Source organism: Micropterus salmoides, unplaced genomic scaffold, assembly GCF_014851395.1.
Source record: "Micropterus salmoides isolate LMB-PRFRI ecotype aquatic unplaced genomic scaffold, ASM1485139v1 Ms_hic_scaffold_7, whole genome shotgun sequence".
Taxonomy (NCBI): domain Eukaryota; kingdom Metazoa; phylum Chordata; class Actinopteri; order Centrarchiformes; family Centrarchidae; genus Micropterus; species Micropterus salmoides.
In genome coordinates, this window is record NW_024044459.1 from 8,702,169 (window position 1) to 8,721,512 (window position 19,344).

The following is a 19,344-nucleotide window of genomic DNA, read 5'->3' on the forward strand; positions in this document are numbered from 1 at the left end:
CCCTAAACTAACTGCATCACTAGATACAAAATAATATGTGAATGAGAAAATATCTTCTTAGTAATCTGGGTGAACTGACCCTTTAAGGTGGAACTATATGCTGCTCATAGACTGTATATAAGAAATGGACATAGTCATGGTGATGTCACCTGTTGGTTTGTGGACTGCCATGTTGAAGCCCCGAGTTTGGCCAATAGGGCGCTGCCATGTTGAGAAAGTGCCCGGAAGTGACGATACAGCAGAGCTAACGGCCGTGTGCGGCGCTAGCTAGCTTGCTTAGCTAGGTGCACCTGTAACTCACGTTAACTGTCATTTTAACAGGGCTGATAACTTTGTCTGTGCCTAAAACTGTACTCACAGACACACAATGTACTCACCAGAGAAAGTGAACAGCCAACTCCTAATAAGCTTTTTCAATGGCGCTGGTTAAATTTACACAGAGCCGTGGGTAAGAGTCACTCTAGCCTGATTGACAGGCTGCCATGGTAACGACTTCTCAATCATAGATAATCCCGCCCTGAAACATACTCTGCTTTATGGTCTATTTTAAAATAAATGTGCCCATTATTTACTAAATCAACATCATTTTGTATTGAAGAAGACATGAAACTAGCGACTGAGACCATAAACTTATTATGAAAGTTTTTATTGAGGTAATTATTCAGCTGAGAAGTAGCCTCATTTTACCATTATTTCTAATGGAGATGGACTTCTTTTTGCAGCTAAAAGAGTCGCCCCCTGCTGGCCGTTAGAGAGAATGCAGGTTTCAGGGACTTCTGCGTTCGCATCAGATCGCTGACCGAAATCTTCCCACTTGATACTGCTACAATTGACCCTTTGCTAAGCCACGCCCCGAATACACAGCTGGCCAATCACAGCGCCGCATAGGACTCGCTATTACTGAGGTCCATCACTTTCATGGATGCGCTCCATTGACTCTAATGCAAAAAGAGTAATTTTCTAGCTTTTTTTTGGCTGTATTTTTCTAAGATCTGGTCAAACGCTGTTCCTGGGGCACTTGTAATAGTTACAGTCGTTACCCAAAGAGGTTGATAGGAGAAGTACAATTTATTCTCTTTCCAAAACCTTAAACAAATCCAGAAATGTCGGCTGTGGATTGTTCCTAATGTAATGTTAGTTAGCTAACGCTAGCTAACTTCCTACTGATTGTAACGTAATAAAGCCCTACTTTTCTGCTTTTTAATGATTTGTAATAATGAATAGAGGCCTACCCAGCTTTACAGGTACAGTGTTGTTGTCGTTCATATCGTTACACATCTTTTGTCTCAATCGTCGGGGGATGTGGTGGTTCACTTGCACTGTGTGATTGGTAGGCTTTAGCTTCTGTCTTTAATTTTTTTTAAAGAGAGAGATCGCTTTTTCCAACAAAATTGACAATATTTCTCCGAAAAAGTGCAGTAACAATAATGGACAATATCCACAATATCACTTCTGAAAAAATACATCTTAAAGTTCAGCTGAAGCGAATACCGTGCTTCAGGTAGTTGAGTTAGTGTAGATAGGTTTCTTGGTGGGACAAAACAAGCAATTAAACTTTCCATGACAGGATGAAGATACACCGTTGATCTCATTGTTCAGATGTCTATGAATCTTTTCAATCAAGACGGAAAGATTTGTCCTTTTGAGTGGTGGTGAAATAATGAGATAGAATAGTTGTACTGTAATGGCTGTGTTTGTGTGTTGGAAGCCTCTGTATGGGTGTGAGAGACTCTGACGCTGGCTGTCTTCCATCTGCCCTCAGACCGGATGGCACATCGGTGCTGTGCGGGGTGACACGTGTCGGTCTGGTGGCTAAAGGCCTGCTGATCAAAGGGGACATGGACCTGGAACTGGTGCTGATGTGTAGGGAGAAACCCACCAAACTGCTGCTATACACTATCAGCGCCAACCTCCCCCTGCAGATCCAGGTACACTCAGCCACACCTCCAGCATTAAAGTCTTCAGCACAGTGCCTCCAAAATGAGCCATGAAAGCACAGCTGAAGAAAGAACTTTGGGGTGGGGAGGCGTAAAAAAAAAAAAAGCATCTTTGTGATCTGACCTTCAGTGGAAACGCTTGCCCGCAGAGAACAACCACAAGTTCCTTATATGGGATAAAAGTACGAGAGTTTATCTGGTGACATTGGAGATGAGACAACCTGAAGTGAAGCAGGACATGAGGAAAATAATAATACAAATGGGAGAGGGATTTGTAAAGATGTGGTAGACAATGTATTATGCAAAATATTTAATGTGAAAATAGATAATACGTAGTGTAGATATAATACATTCAAAGTGTAGCATTATTTAGTCATTGTGACATTAAGTTTGGTCATAAAAGAATGCAAAACACACACAAAACATCCTGTGAGCTGTGATATGTGGGTGTATTTTCATCTGTGATACAGGAAACAAATGATCTTGTGAGATGCTATTGAAAGCTTTGAGATTAGATTACATTGTTAAACAACACAACTCTACATCTACACATTTTAGTGATATACGTCCTTATGCTCTTTTGCGTCCTCTGTAAAATGGATATTGTACATCAGAACGAAATGAACTCTATCAGATATACACAGGACAAGAGGAAGTTATACAAACATGCTTTAGATTATTTAAAGTTAATGTTCAGCAGGAAATATATAAACAGATATTCAAATATATAAAGTAGAATAGAATATAAAGAATAAAATAAAACAACAGTTAGGCGTATGGGAATTTGCAAAACCAGCATAACAGGAAGTTCACTGTCATTTATGGTGGATTGAGTGAGGAGGATGAGGGGGAGTTAAAGAGTCTCGCCGCCTGGGGAGAGAAGGTATTCGAAATTTTAACAAATGCTTGGACAGATTGTAAAAGAAAGGGAAATAGAAATGCTTAAAAGGGGACAGTCTGTCTTCAACTGGATGACTACAAAGGATGGTAAACAGCCAGAATGAATAATTGTTTCATCCATGCTGAAGATTTGGTAAAAACAGTTGAAAAATAAATAATCTTCAGTAAAAATAGATTTAGAACATATAGAGCGATAAACTATTTGACCCTCATGATTTTTTAGAATATTTTGTTTTTCAAGAATGCAAACGGACACTAACACACCTTTAACTAATGTCTGTATGATACTCGCGATTATCCCAAGCAGTCAAGTCTTCTGTAAGATCAGCATTAGATTCAAAATTAGCCATAGTAATTGAATGAAAACCACTGCAAAAACTACCAGAGGTGTCTGCTATCTCCAACGCAATTACACAATTAAAAAATAATAATTAAATAAAAAGAAAATACTCGTAACAAGTTTAAATCATTTATCATCATCATCATCAGTAGAAAAGAGTTTAAGCAGCAAAACATTCTTCTGTCCCCAGAATAATGATGTGTTTCAGAGGCGTTTCTGGGCGGAATAAATCCTTTCTCGGGGAGAAAATGTTTTTCATTCTTAAACCAGATGAAAGGATTATTTTTAGTCAGTAGGAGAAGGGGATACAGAGGAGATGATATGAAAAGGAAGTGGCCTGTGCTTCTGAGACTATACTTGATCTATCTCCATTCTGTCTCTGTGAGATGTCTAAAGGACAGACTGCAGTATCATCGTCACACCACAACTTCTGACCTCTGGGGCCCTCTCTTTACAGCACCGACTTGCTGTTTCAATTGGATATCATGCATCACAGCAACCCTGAGAGCTTTGTGTGTTTTTAACATCGCACATCCTGAGCCCGAGAGTTCTACAAATAATTTTATCAAAACAACTCTACACTTCAAATGGGTTTCCACAGAGCACCCGCCCCAAGCATCTGCTAGTTAACAAAGCAGTGCCGACGTACACAGAGCCTAAATGTGCTTCCTGTGCCTCATCTCAGTTAATTACCTGCCATAGCTGCCGCGCGTGCTTCATCATCAATGGAGGAAACCATTTGAAGCTCTCATTTCCTGGGCCAAACTGGGAGAGATTGACAGGCAGAGGGGTGATGGATGGGGTCATTTCTCACAGAGACGAGTTAGAGAGAATGCAGTTGAAAACATGACACTGAAGGTAACACGAATCTTGAGGAAAAACAAGATAGTTTGGCGTGCTGGGAATTGGCTGGCAATAACAACACTGGTGGAAACGCTGACTGAAATGTGGAGAAAAGCTGCATGTTAACACAACAGTTTGTGCCGTTTCCTGCTTTGATAGGCCTGTTTGGTAATGACAAAATGTGTAGTTTTATGTCAAATCATGGTTGATTTTTTTAACACCAGTTTTCTCAGCACCCAGATAATAATTTATTTTTTAAAAATGGGGTTTGATGTCATGGAAATCTTTAGGTTTATAACTTTAAGATACTGTATATGAACCCAACACTTCCTGTGTATGTTTCAAATTAAAATCCTACCAAGAAATGGATTGTTCCTGATGAATGTTTCATTGACAGTATCTTCAAAGTATCAATCAAAAAGACAGCAAAGCATTTCTAAACAAAGACAGTGCGAGAGAATAGTGAGTCACTGAAACGATCCCAACAGAATTAGCGATGTGGAAATGCAAATTATCCTGAATTTATCAAGACAACAGGTAACATGAACACTTCTGGGAGAGGATCAGAACACGTAGGTTTTTCACTGAAATATGGTGAAATATAAAACAATGAACATTATGAATAAAGGCATGTCTCTAAAGCCATGGGATATGTAACATTGCTGGCTTCACCTGTCTAAGTGATGCTTTTAGATGTTCCCAACGCCGGCATTCAGATGTGTCAGGACGTTTATGGAAAGAGCTACAATGCCTGTGTGAAACCTTAACAAAGGATCATAGCAATCGCGAGGGATGCTCACCCCGCTTCTCACAGTAAATCTCCTAAACTTATACTTATGCTTAAAACACTAATTCCTGTTTGCTCACATGTGGTATCTAAAGCATTTTGCTGTTCATTTATTTATTCCTCCATTCAGCTGACAACTTATTAATCATGTGGTTGTACAAGGGTTTTTTATTGCCCCCACACTGCAAGGGCATAAATGATTTTTATGGAACGATCTGACCTGAGAAGAATGTCAACAACAACATAAAATGGGCAGTGATGTTAATCAGGCGAACACGATTTGCATTTCATTTCTCTCTGAATGTTTTAGGTGCGCAGCTGCAGCTTTTAATTTAATCTGACAGCAGTTAGTTTAGACTTGTTGAAAGTGACAGAAATATTACAGGTCTGACCTAGTAAGATTGCCATTGTGACTTTTGCTTAAATTGACTCGGACACTTATTCAGACATGAGACCAACATGTCTGAATGGGGTTCTAGAAAGGGGTTCAATATCTTTGTCTGTTTCAAGTAAAATCCTGATCATCTCTGCAGTTAAGGGTAAATAAAGTTAATTTATTTAAATATACTGTATTTTAGAATATTGGACTGGAGTCTTTTGGACAGCGCCTTGTTCTTTACAAACAGCAGGAGTTAATGCTGCGACTGTGATATTCGATACTTGATTAATCGCGCGGCCCTGCCTTGCAGACAATGACGGAGGACAAATACGAAGTGCAGTCGTGCGTCCCAGAGGCTGCCATCCGGGTCTGCAGCACCAAAGACCCCCAACTCGAGCTGAAGATCACCCTCTCCTCCCTAACCATGAGGGAGGAACACAGCACCATAGAAGAAGGTATTTACAACCACCTGCTGTGCCTCCTGTTTGGGAGGATGCTTCCCCTGTTTTTGTTTGACCTTTATATGACAACCGAGAGCCAAGAGAGAGGAAAAGGGTGAGGAAGAGGGGGGAGGGGTCATTCTGCCCTGTATAAAAGTACTATGACACCTGAGCTTGATATAGGAGATAATCTGGGGAAAATTTGGAAGGATGATACTGTGAGAGGGCTGAAAGCTGAGAGGCAAACAGGGGAAAAAGGAGAAGGGATGATATGGATGTGGGTCAAGTGTGGTGGAAATAGCAGATGGCTGGGGCAGGATGATTTCCGCAGGGGATGTGTTGGGTTGGGATTGGTGAAAAAGGAGATGTCTGTCTCATGCGTCCTCTTGTATCATCCTGCGTCTGATCAGAAAGGATTCAGCGATCCAAAAATCAGAGTAGGGAAGTTGTTCCTTTAGACCAGACATGTTACATACAATAGTAAAGGAGAGGTTGTTCAAGTGAAATAATCCCACACACACCAACAAAGTTCATCTCTGTGAAAGAATCACCCATGTTGACCAAAAACTGATGGGAAACCCAGCTCTCCGTTCTGTCAGGTGTCGATACTGTATTTTAAGAGCCGACGCTTCAGTGCGTCGACTGTGTTTGTTTTTCCTCCCTACAAATGGGAATGAAATTAAAAATGAATAAAAAGTGAGTCAGAAGCGCTGCCATTATGGAACAGCGAGTCCCCATTGTGGTCCCGCTCCCGGTGGGAAAGACTGAGTCACGCTGTCACAAAAGGTAAAAAAATGGATTCTGTCAAGCAGGAGAAAAGCAACTCCGAAGCACAGCTGTTGAGCGCAGAGTCACAACAAGGAGAAAACCATTTTCCCTTCAGGTTCAACATCCTGTCGGCACTAACAAGGATATTGTTTTTGTTTTTCTCATATTGGTTTGTTATATTGTGAAATCCAATAAACAAAGACTGTCCCTCTACCTGTCCTGTAAACACACAAACAAGAGCAGAACTGACCGTGTTTCCGACACTTAAAATCCCCTTATTTAGTGTTTATGAGTTTCTGCTTAGGGTTTGGGTCAAATGGACAGTTTTATTTTGGATCCAGTTCCCGGTTGGCAAAATATCTGCATTCGCCAAGATCAAAGGCTAATAAATCTTTTGAATTTCTTCTCGCTCTTTTTTAACAGTAAAGAGAAATGTATTAAACTTTCTGGGTGCAGGCTCATTTTTTTGCAGTCGCTGAATGTTACTATCTTAAACATCAAGTCCAAAATGTTACTTGAAGACATCGTCCAGTTAATTTTCTCTCTGCGAGCTCTTACAGAACGAGAGACCACTCGTTAACACCAGTGTGTGATTGTGAGCGAAGGGGTTTTGTAGTTCAACAACATCGATAGAGCGGTGGTTTTTTTCTTGTTAATGGGTCAGCTGATCCCATGACACGTGTCAGAAAGTTGGAATCCTAAAGTTTTAAACTTATTATATCACAATTACTGCAAAGTTGTTGCACCAGAAACTCTTGTTCACGGGTCAAAAGACCAAAACCTTTCTGTCAACTCTATCCGGTTATATATATGTATGTATCCAAACCCTATCTCTGGTATTTCACTTAACAAATATGAGAGTTCTTCAAGGAACCCGTCCAGTTATATTCTGTCTGGTGAGTAACCCATCACAGTCTAACTGAATCCCTTTGGCTCTTAGATGACCCCTGGTTTTTAGGGTATACCTCCTGTAAGTTGGCCTCTGCTCACTGACTGTTGGTTTTGTTGCCGTAGCTCCGCAGGTCAGCGTGCCGTGTGGATTGACACTTCTCTGCGGCCCCGCTGCTGATGAGGCGCCCCCCCCACCCAGCAGCAGGAAACCCCGGGTACAAGGGGCTTCCCCGACAACCAAATCAAACCAACCCACTCACGCTCTGCCTCAGACATGCTCCTCTACCCCCCCTCCCCCCTTCCTCTGTTGACTGGACTTCTCTCTGGGTCACCATGAAATTCTGGTCCATGTCTACCACAGAGCACACAGACTAAAATGACAAAATGACTCCATTAACCAGCAGCCCATGTCCAGATATGTGCTTGTTTGTTTTAATTACCAGGGTTGACCCCTCAATCGTTATTGGCTCAGAATGACATCCCATAATTTCATGTTGTAAAAACGGTGTTAATTGAATTAATCTGATGTCCTGGTCACTAATCAAAATTCCCCTTAGATGATGATGTCAGGGAGAATTTAGTGGGGGTTGTCCTTATCTGTATGTGGTCTTGACCTGTGAGTGATGGCTCCTACATGGCCTGCCTCTGGGAAACAGTTTCCACAGTTCGTCTGCAAAAGAATTACAGGAATCAGTCATAGTTATCCTTATAATACTAAGATAAAAGTCTGTAAAGTTAATGCATACAAATCTCAGGTCCTTCACTAAAGAGCTGGAAATTGTACTTTCTTCAGTTACAATAAAATGTACATGTAATTCCTTAATTGTGGATTTTTAGCCAGTGTTGGAGTCTTAATTAGCGTTTAATGACCGAGTTCTGTTCTGTCTAATTTAATTTGTAGGTAGCACTCTGCATACCCGTGTTTAAATTAAAGAGAATAATCTCTAAGTGAAAGTCGATAAGAAAATGGAAACTAAATGTCAAAGCAGGAGATACAAATTAATTGCGAGATTGAATGTGATACGCAGACAGCAAATAAGTAAGTGAGCAAATTAGGACTGAAACAATGAATCGATTAAATTTAATAGTAGAAAAATTTAAATGTCATTTGCATTTACACATAGTGAAATGTGAAAAACAATGGCTGAGCATTGCTATGGGAGTCCATTATTAATGATAAATGATGTTTTGACTTATCGTTAGGCCCCACAGTGAGGGTCTATTAATCTACTGAGTGCTCCGGCAGACGTCTTCTCTGACCCTGTCCTGGGCTGCCTTCGAATGCTACACTCACCAAGCAAAGTGCAGATACTGAGCTACCGTGTCGTGTATTTGCTGAAGCAATTAATCATTTGATTAGTCAATGAAAAGAAAAATGTATCGTTGACTGTCATTTCTCAGTAATTTCTAATCAAAAAAAGAATTGATTGAATAATCAAAAATGACATTTTCTTTATTTGCAGCCTTTAAGTATTAAGCGTTACTGTTAAATCTCTAGCTTTGAGCTATATGAGGTGCAGTAAATGTACTGTGTATTGTCCCTGTTAAATTAACAATAAAATGAAGTAAATGGAATTTAAAAAGTATTATATTTTCACATTAAAATTAATTTATAGCCAAAGTAAGTTAATGCTTTTTCTAATAGGCAAATGTAATTATATAATCTGTTTTTACTTTAAAATTTTGATTAAATTAATCGATGTAATAATTGACACACAAAAAAAAGTCTATATTCATTCCAGTGGCACCCCTGACAGTTTTAATGTTCATCTTACAGAGTCCAGAATTTAAGGTATGACCACTCAAGAGAAATGCTTGTCCATTAACCCTGGAAGCATTAGTGCCACTGAATAAGGTGATCCTAATAACTATTGCTGTACTTTTTAGTGACTTCGGTTTCTTGCCACAAAATATTTTTTAAGAGAGAAAAGTAATTTAATGGCTTTTTGTGGGGTTTCACTTCAGTTCCCAGTTTCATTTGTTTTCAGGTCTCCAGGTGCGCCAAGCAAACAAAACTGAGTGAGTGCACGTAAAAGTGCTAGATTAAAAAACCTTACTCTTCCAGCCTACTTTGACAAATCATGCCGTCAGCTGCTGATGTACTTTGACAGTGGTACATTATATTACCAAGAAGTCCCAGGGGCAGAACATGAAGGTCCTCAGTCCTTGGTCTTGTAGGAGGAGTGACACGGGACGAGCCCTGTGTCTCTCAGCAGCTCCTTCGTTTGTCCTCCACCTCTTCCATCCTGTTCAGCTTTCACTGCGGTCTCGACAGCAACAGACTGCTAAACCACACACGCTCCTCAGCTCACATTACAGCTGATGAATCGCACGCAGATGAATAAATTGGAATGTGAATACTGCGTATATTTGGAATTAGAGACTACACTGTAACCTCCTCCCAGTGAGCAGGAGCTTTTTTTAATGCTCTGTGTCAGCGTTACTGTCAGCTTGGTAAGAAATAGCCAGGATTTAATCTCTGCCGGCTATTGCTCATTGAAAGAGATCTTTGAACCATAAATGGGACTGATTCCAGTGTGATGAGACATTCATCAACATCTAATATTTGCAACTTGGCAAGCGGAAGAAAAAAGATAATGTTTCCAGTGGCAGAGAAGTCACTATCACAGATTTCCTGGATGAGATCACTGATAACCCGTGAGCCTTCACAACTGAGCTCTGCAGTGTGGTCTGCAGTCTGTTCCCCCTTTTGTTCGTCTGCTTGACTGTCCCACAGTGGGCACCCCTTAGCAGCTCCTGAGAACAAACAGCCTTCACTTTCTTTCCAGGGTGGCGTTCTCACTCTCAGATGTTTATGTTGTCGTTGTCATCTGCTGTCACTCTTCTTCTGCTGTCGTTCTCCCATGGCTCGGCCTCCAGTCATGGCAGGAGCGCTCCCACAGGAACCCGGTGTGGAGAGACTGTTTCAGTCAAACATAAACATCTGACCGACCCCGCAAGAGTGAAAATACTAGCATGGCGCCCCAGTAAACTGCAGAACAAGCTGCCTTCTTAAAGCAGGATGACTTTTTTTTTATCTTCAAGTAGAATGACTAATGTGTCTGCACTGTTTCCTGCCTTTCCCTAATCTCAGGCCTTCCTGAGCCAGTATTTCTGAATCCACTAAATGTCTCCTTGTGCCAAAGTGTTATTTTAATCTTTAATCTGGCTTTTGGTCCTGACTCATTGCCATGCTCTCATTTTCGTCCTGCGCCGTAATTGATAACACACTAATCTGGCGTGTTCCATCGCCTTCAGCCACTGATCTGCATCTAGAGTGAGACTTCGGTCGGGCAGCAAGACGCATGTGCTCACGTCTACTCCGGTTCCTCCTGTCAATGTTATGAAAGATCCTGCCTTGTGCATGAGAAACCCCCCTCTCCCAGAAAATCAATGACTCTCTCAAATTTCCCCCCTCCTAGCTCATTCGGTCAGATCAGTGGGTTTGCCTAATATCTAGCCGTCCAACCCTGCTGTCTGTGTCTGTCTGTGTCTGTCTGTCTGTGTCTGTGTGTCTGTGTGTGTGTGTGTCTGTGTGTGTGTCTGTGTGTCTGTCTGTGTGTGTGTGTGTGTGTGTGTGTGTGTGTGTGTGTGAGGTCAGTGTGATCACACTCAGTCTGTCCTGTCCCTCTCTCCAGAGGAGGGCGATCAGGATGCCAACAAGGAGAGGCAGGAGGACGAAGTGAAGCAGGAGGAGGAAGATGTCCTGGACAGGGAGAAGTGCCAGGCTGCGCTGGCTTCGCTCCGACACGCCAAATGGTTCCAGGTGAGCACAGCTGGGCTGATGACACAACCACTCTCAGTGTCTTTACATCCTGGCAGCCTGTCTTATCCTGAATATTGAACCCAGTCTTTGAAAACTATATTTGTATACTTTATTGTGCGGCAGCAAATGTGTTTTGAAATAATCACATAAGAAAGACATGATTTTAATGGCAGAGAACTGAAGCTGCTTCTGCATCAGCAAAATGGCAGCAGCTGTTTCATGCAGGTGTGCAGCTCAGATATTATAACCTGACACCTGTCACTACTCTGCTGATACACTCATGCCAACACCGTGTCCCTGCAGAAGAGCTGCAGCGATTAATTGTCAACTATTTAATTGAGCGCTAAATATTTTGATAATTAATTAATTAGTGCAAGTAATTTTTTTTAAGAAAAAAAATTCTCTGATTCCAACTTTTTAAATGTACTTGACGAACTCCTGAGGAGGCAGAACTGGAGGACTCTGTGGTGAGCAGCTCTCTGTTGGAAGTCACTGAGATTGTCGAAAAGCTTGACATTGGCAGGTCAGGGGCGGTGGCAATGGACTCGAAGACATGGATTTTAGATTCTGTCTTTACAAAAGGGAGGATGTGTATCAATTAGTGAGCTTATTCAATGTGAGTATTTTCTGGTTTCTTTTCTCCCCTGAGACAGTAAACTGAATATCTTTGGCTTGTGGACAAAACAAGACATTTGGGCTTTGAGAAACACTTGACATTTTTCACCATTTCAGGGCATTTTATAACCAAGGAACTAATCAAGTAATCAGAAAAATAATCGACAGATTATTTGACTATGAAAATAATTGTTAGTTGCAGTGCTACACTGCAGAATCCTCAGAGGAGGTACTGGTCTTTGATGGAGCCTTCTAACAGAATAACCATTTGCTATAAATGGTCAGATCCTTGATGTAAGTGTCTCTAACTAAAATTAACATATATGAAAAGTAGAAAAATGTTCATCCCTAATGTGTCTTGCACTTTGTTAAGCTCAGGGAAAGATTGTGGTCTTGATAACATATGAGTGAAGGATAAGTCAGGATGTGTGAACCCTGGTTATTGGTTTAATGGCACGTGACTGTTTATCTCAATGCACCCAACTTCTAATACTTGCATAACATTAGTAGATGGGAAAATACAGTAATTCATTAAGATTTGTGCGACATTTTGATGCTAACAGTGGGATAACATAGTTTGTCAACATTAGATGTACAAACATCCAAAACCACAGTAAGACTGAAATATGAATATTTCTAGAAGGATCATGAATTGTAGGTAAATATTAAGCATGGAGACAGTCAAAAGGTTATTTTTCAGTGCAAGTAGAAGAAGAACAGGACAGAGTGGGATGTAACTACGAAGGTCATGAAGAGATTCTTCACCAAATCAGGTGTCAGAACTGCAACTCTGCCGTCCGGGCTGAACTGAGTTCTTCCACTCATCAAGGTCAGGGGAAGCAGTGAGCAGCTTCCCCTCAGGGAAGGAGAGCTGAATGCCAAGTGATATCAGAGTGAAGGGCTGCACTGTGCACTGAAGGTGAAGCAGCTCAAGGAGGATTTTGTTTCATCATATTCACACAGGGATAATATGACCCGCAGACTTCCACTCATCTGCAATGACTGCAGATACAACTAGTGATGCTCGTCTCATCCACCGTGTCTGTTAGGTTTAAATGAAAACACCTGAATGAAATGACCCACTTTATTGTTGTGAACAGTCATTCTGTGCAAATTAAATTGTCAGTAATGTCCAGCATAATTAGTTGTTGACGTTATTGTCATTGATCTTCTTCTGTAGATACTATTCTCCTTACACTCTTCAAGCACTCCCTTTTTAGTTTTGGTTGAGCCTCGAGAGGAGTGATGTAAAGCATTTCTGGAACAAAAATTGGTAAATTCACTTTTATTTATATGGCAGCAATTCATAACAGTCTCATTGCACTTTTCGTATAGAGCAGGTCCAGACTATACTCTATATTATTTACAGAGACCCAACAGTCGCCACCATGAGCAAGCACGGAAAAGAGAAAACACCGTAGAACACTGCAACTTCCACATAGAGATGCCAAATAATAGTAATGGCAATAATACAAATATGAATAAAAGTAATACTAATAATGATAGCAATAATTATAGTAATAGGAACATGAATAGGAATGAGTAATAACTGTAGCAGCAGGTGTTGCGCAATAACATGGGGGCAGCAGGTGACGTGCAATCACAAATTCAGAGGTTACAGCGCCATGTGCTGAGAGGAGAGGGGCGAGAAAGCACAAACATACGAGTTAGTAACATGTATTAATGGGATAAGAATGCATACAGATGGAGAGGGAGAGGAGGAGAGAGGAGCTCAGTGAATTATGGGAAATATCCTGGCATTCAACCAATCAAGATGTTACCAGAGATTTTATTATTATTACTATTATATGATTTATTATTCCATGCATATTCATGTCACTAAAGGCAGAGGTGTCACATGAGGTTAACCTTATAATACTGCTGTCAGAAAGGAATATTTTCACTATTTTGAGGCAACACGTGGAGGAATAATATAACACTTAATGTGTAGGGTGCTTGAAGAAATTGGCACAGAAATCTACTTGGAGCCTTTCTCAATGAGTGCAGCAGGGGCCTTCATATATGCATTTCATTCTTTACTCTACACCACAAATTGAATTCTTATATAAAACAAAAGCATGCATGAAGAAAAACATCAAGTGTCTTAGAATAACTACTTTAGTTAAGTCACAATAACAGGAGACTATTAAACATGCTCAAATGCTCAAATGTTTGAGAGAAATTAACTAAATAAAGATTTGTAGCTAGTATCTTCGCTCCGAAATATCTTAGATTTTATAGATTAGATTACTATTAAACTCACACTCACAGGATGTCTCTCATATATTATCTCTTTCCCTGTTCGCCCAGAAAACAACTTAGGTTCATGAGAAATATCAGATGATAGAGATGAAACAGCTCAATAAAATAAATAAAATATCAATAACAACACAAAAACAGAATTTTCAATTACCAGTTCCTACAAAAATTACACATTGTGAGATTTTGTAATAAATCTAAAACTAAATTGTCAGTGATATTGTTATACTTCAACTTCACTCTCTCACAATGGTACTGGCAGCATATTGGCATATCAGGGGTCATGAAAATGCCTCTTGAAGCGTTTGAGATCCCATTGCTCAGAGCCTGAAGCGTCATGGGCACGTATTCTGGCGTTTGTGCTGCTCATCCGGATTGCTGTCTTGTTGAAATGCTCCTCATGCTGTCACTCAGGTTTCTCTGTCTGTCTCCCTAGGCCAGAGTCACAGATCTCAAGTCCTGCGTCATCGTCTTGAGGATTTTCAGAGACATGTGCAACAGACTGCCTGTGTGGCAGCCTCTCAAAGGATGGGTAGGTGACGGCCAAAGAGTAAGAATGGCTTCTTGTGCAGGGGAGATCAAGATCTCACATCCAGTAGAAGATCGAGTTAAGCAAAGTGTAAACTGTACAAACCGAAAGAATGGGGGAAAAAGGAATTTTATTTATGTTATGCCATTTTAAGTTTATGTCCCAGTCTGTCTGTGTGCAGGATGTGTAGTAAACTCTGTGTCCCAGGACCAGAATCATGACTGTAACTGATGTATTTTACACTGAGTGTCCTCTCGGTGTCCGCTCTCTGCAGCCTCTGGAGCTGATCTGTGAAAAGGCCATAGCCACCTGTAACCGGCCGCTGGGTCCAGGTGAGGCCTTGCGTCGCGTCATGGAGTGCATCGCCTCAGGGATTCTCCTGCCAGGTCAGTGATCAGTCCTTCACAGCAGCCTCTGAGCTCTCTTTGTTATTTCGCATTTACACTCTTAAACATTTCCATCTTCTATACTCCAGGCTTCAGATCGTCCAGGGCTGGTTTAACGTTGTTTATGAACCCCATAAAAAAAGTGATGAATTGCCAAGTGAGAGTTGGAGGCAGCACATACAGAATTTATAGAAAGATATAAACAAAGGAGATGATGAGCGGCCAAGTTCAATTTGGAGATTTCTGTAGAACTGGAAAATATTGTTGGGACAAAACATTGCGGCTATGCCAAGTCTTTTCGATCTTCTTCAGTAATGAACCAGAGGAAAAAAGAGAGGAGGAAACAGAAACTCCTGGTACGTGTATTTCTGAGCCCTACTGAATCACTTTGTTGCGGAAAACATCTGTACCGAGACTGGAAAAACAATCCAGCAGTTCTGACACATTGTCGGATGAAACAGGAATGGGAGGCAGGGCTTCAACACGGGCTGACCTTCTGACCTTGACTGGAAATAATGTTGGACAGTTTGAGTACTTGAAGAACTCCTGAGGAGGCACAACTGGAAGACTCTGTGGTGGGCAGCTCTCTGTTGGAAGTCACTTAGATTGTCAAAAAGCGTTATGTTGGCAGGTCGGGTGCGATGGCTGTGGACTGGCAGACATGGGTTTTAGTTCCCGTCTTTACAAAAGGGAGGGTGTGCCTCAATTATCAGGGTGTAATAGTGCTCAGACTCCATCTGAAAGCTTATTTTAAGGTGCTGGAAAGGAGCTTCTGGTCAACTGATGAAAGACAGAATCAGGAGAAGCATTGTGTCCTGGTTGTGAAACAGTGGACCAGATTTTACCCTCTGCGTGTCTTGTTTGGAGCACTGTGGGAATGAAAGACACCATGGCTGCTGCTACAAGCCGTCCAGACATTTTTATAACCAGACAGCATGTAGGCACAGCCGAGTTTGGGTCTCAATTTGAATCAAACATTTGAATATGGTGGATCTAATTGGACATGGAAGTTATGTATTGTACAGTATTGTCTACTAACAAGGGCCCATGAGGTAAAAAGGCACAATAAGCATTAAAAGTAAAATTGAAAGGCTGTTTTTTACGGTGGCAGGACATTGAATCGCATAGAAAATCAGACCTAGTATAGCTTTTATGTTGAGGCACAAAAACCGGGTTCTCAGGATGGCAGCAGATGGTATGTCCTCTGTTTGATGTATTCAACAGTTTTAATCTTGGAAATTATAAAATTATTTCTGAGAGAAATTAATATATGTCATCCGTCAGTGGTTGAGAGTTGACCTTAGTGAATGAATCCAGTAATCAGACTCTCTCCTCAGAGAGCAGCGAAATGAAATTACAAAGTTTGACAGTGAAATTAAAATCAGGAAGGACACCTGAAGAACAATGTGGAGCCTTCTGTTTAAAAAGAAATGAAAAAATGTGTCATTGGATGTGAAGGAGTGGAAATGTAGGCTAAGTGTTTAAAATCACTGATCAGTGCGTTTATTATGAAATGCACGTTTACTACAATGGCACTTTTCCAAAGGGACTCAAGTGGAGTGGCAGCAGCTGTCCGTCACTGCTAAAGTCTTAAAGAAAACTGAATCTTTGGTGCAGACTCAAATATTTCAACAACTATCAGATGGATTTCTGTGACAGTTAGTTCAGACATTCATGTTTCCCAGAGGATGAATCCTGATGACCTTGGAGATCCCCTGATTTTTCCTTTAGCGCCACCATGAGCTGAACATTTATGGTTATGGTGTGAAAAATCTCGACAACTACTCAAAGGATCTCAGTTTGGTTCATACATTCATGTTCCCCTCAGGATGAACAGTAATCACTTTGAGGACCCTCTGACTTTGGACCAAATACCTGTAACACTAATCACATTCCCATCAGCCTCAGCTGTACTTAATGCTGATTAGCAAATTTTAAACATTTTAACCTGCTAAATATGCATGCATGTTAGCATGCTGATATTAGTATTCAGCTTAAAGTGTACCGTCTCACAGTTTTCTTATGATAGTTAGAAAGGTTCATGGAGTAAAAATGCAGTGCTGCCTGACACCCAGTTGCATTATGGGCTGTTAACTTGTGAAATGGAGCTCTATCACTGCGTTCTTTTAGTGAAACAATACAGAAGCTCTAACTTTTAAAAAAAGCTTTCTCTAACTTGAGGGCAACATCAGGCGACTCTGCTCCCTGTTCCACTTTCTCTCTGCACTGCTTACTCTGATAATAAGTAAAAAGCATGTATGTAATGTTTTAAAAGGAATCAGCCCCAGAGGTTTAAAGCACTAACTGCAGTGTTTCTCCTGCTGGAACACTTTTACAACTAATTTGACGATTCAATTGTCGGATATGAAATGAAAAAAAATTGTCGTTAGGGTGACTAAACTGCGTAACGTGTTGTCATGTGCAGTGGGCGAATAGAGTCTGCATGCACACAACGCATACGCCAACAGAACAACGTGTAGTGTTTTTACAAGAGAAGGTAACAGAGAACCTCAGTTTACAAGCTGTTAGCAAGTCAGAGAGATAAGTCACAGCTAAAAGTTAACTCACCCTGCATTTGCTATAAGATTATTTTCTTCGATCAAGTTTCCATCAGCCCTCTTATAAAAACCAAAATACGACCAGACAGGCTGAAAAATATCTGCAGCACATCTTCTGCTGTCTTGTCATTGACCCAAACAAACCCACGTTGCATGCTGTGCATGCGTGCCTGCTTCTGGGAGACTGTCGCTAACTTTGGTAGATGCTGGAAAGGTATTACTTGCTTTACGCTTGCTTTACCATGAGTTTGTCAAAGCGCGTAACCAAACCCGGTTATCATGGTAATGAAAATGTGTATGGTTATAATAGCTGTTGGGAAGTTTACCATGGGTTATCATTAAACCGGTAACGGTTTCATCCCGGTAGGGATGCATTGTTGACACTGTGGAGTTTCAACAATGCATTCCTACACCCTACAGTGCATTAATGGTTTCCAAATTGGGGTGCAGATACCTCGCGGCTCCATGAAAGATGGTTTAATTTAACTTTTACTTGTTTTTCTTTCAGTAAAGGTTGGTGATGGAGGGTTTTAGAAAGATTTACAGCACGTTCACAGGTGTTTGTTTTCTAAGTCATGTAAACATCCTCTGAGGGTTTCTTTTCATCCTAGAGCGGTCGACATGAAAAATGTATCCTATCCCCCGCTAATGAATAGAGAGATGTTCTAAGATAAATTTTTTGCAACCATCCTTCTTTCTCTTTTTCTAATCCTTTATCTGAGAAACCTTCGGCTCCCACCTTTGATCAGTACAGAGCAGTGAGTTAGCCTTTGTTACCATGTGATTGGATTTTTTAAAATGTGTCTCATGGTTTCCCTCAGCACTGAAATGGCAGATTGTTCCCTGAAGGCCTTGAATCATTGATGAGTTGCTGCTACATTCACTGTGTACACTGTAGGAGACAGTAAATTATTTTCGTGTGTTTCTCCTGTCTGGTAAAATTAAGCTGGTATGTTGCTGTTTGGAGGTCTCTCCTGTCAGACTCAGAACACTGATGTGGCCTTTCTTTACAGGAGGTCCAGGAGTTCATGACCCCTGTGAGAGGGAACCCTCAGACGTCCTGTCTGACCTCAGCACCCAGCAGGCTGACGCCATCACAGACAGTGCACAGGTCAGTCCACTCTACACAGCAGCTCACTCTACCCATCAGCCCCTTCGGCTGCTGTCAGTGTCTTCTGCAGACACGAAAGCATTTCTTTACTCAAAGCATTTACAAGTGTTTCTCATATTATACAGAGTTTATACAGTTTTTTTATGAGTAGTTTTATTTTCAGTTAATCAGCTGATTATTTTCTTCAATTAATTGACTTGGCCTTGAAAATATTCTTGCATCCCAATGAGACGTCTGTAAATGTCTTGTTTTGTGTAGTCCGGAACCCAAAGAGATTTAAGGCAAGAATATTTTCTCATCAGTTAGAGAAGCTGCAATCATCAAATGTTTTGGTATTTTTGCGAAATAACGAAAAACAAAGAAATTGTTGATCTAAATAGCTATTGATTAAGGCTTGTCTAAGATATTTAAGGTTTTCGTCAGTTGACCCTGTGAGGTCCAAAACGCCCGTCTCAACAAAGGCTGTTAATATCCTCTGCCTCATAGTGCCTGAAGAACATTTTGTTTCGTGGTACCAAAAGAAGTGTTAGATACGCAGCCCTTTTTATTGGTTTACACCTACTATGTTGTTGGATGTATCAGCTATAAACATCAATTTGTAATATATTCCACTATAAAGGTAACCACTGGCCCGATCTAGCAAGAACAGCTCCAATGTTTGAGGTCAATCTGGTGTTGATGAAGGAATTCAACCCATGATATTCCTGTTTAATTTATTATTTTCACCTGTTTCAGAGAGATGGTTGGTTCTGGTAGTTTGACAGGATACTTTAGATTTTCAAGTTCTTGTCTCCCACTGGAGCAATTGAAGGCTTAATGCTTTGCTCAAGGGCAC

General features: G+C 40.9%; 1 protein-coding gene across 3 annotated transcripts in view; it reads left to right on the top strand.

Annotated features, from left to right (window-relative positions):
- The window catches only part of LOC119891888 (spermatid perinuclear RNA-binding protein-like), an 81,007-nt gene that overhangs the window by 36,318 nt on the left and 25,345 nt on the right, over positions 1-19,344 (top strand). For all 3 annotated transcript variants that reach the window (XM_038703856.1, XM_038703858.1, XM_038703857.1), the window contains exons 4-9: positions 1,763-1,928; positions 5,497-5,641; positions 10,924-11,051; positions 14,362-14,457; positions 14,729-14,840; positions 18,412-18,509. In XM_038703856.1, coding sequence (XP_038559784.1) covers positions 1,763-1,928; positions 5,497-5,641; positions 10,924-11,051; positions 14,362-14,457; positions 14,729-14,840; positions 18,412-18,509 — 745 coding nt within the window. The remainder of the gene's footprint in view (positions 1-1,762; positions 1,929-5,496; positions 5,642-10,923; positions 11,052-14,361; positions 14,458-14,728; positions 14,841-18,411; positions 18,510-19,344) is intronic.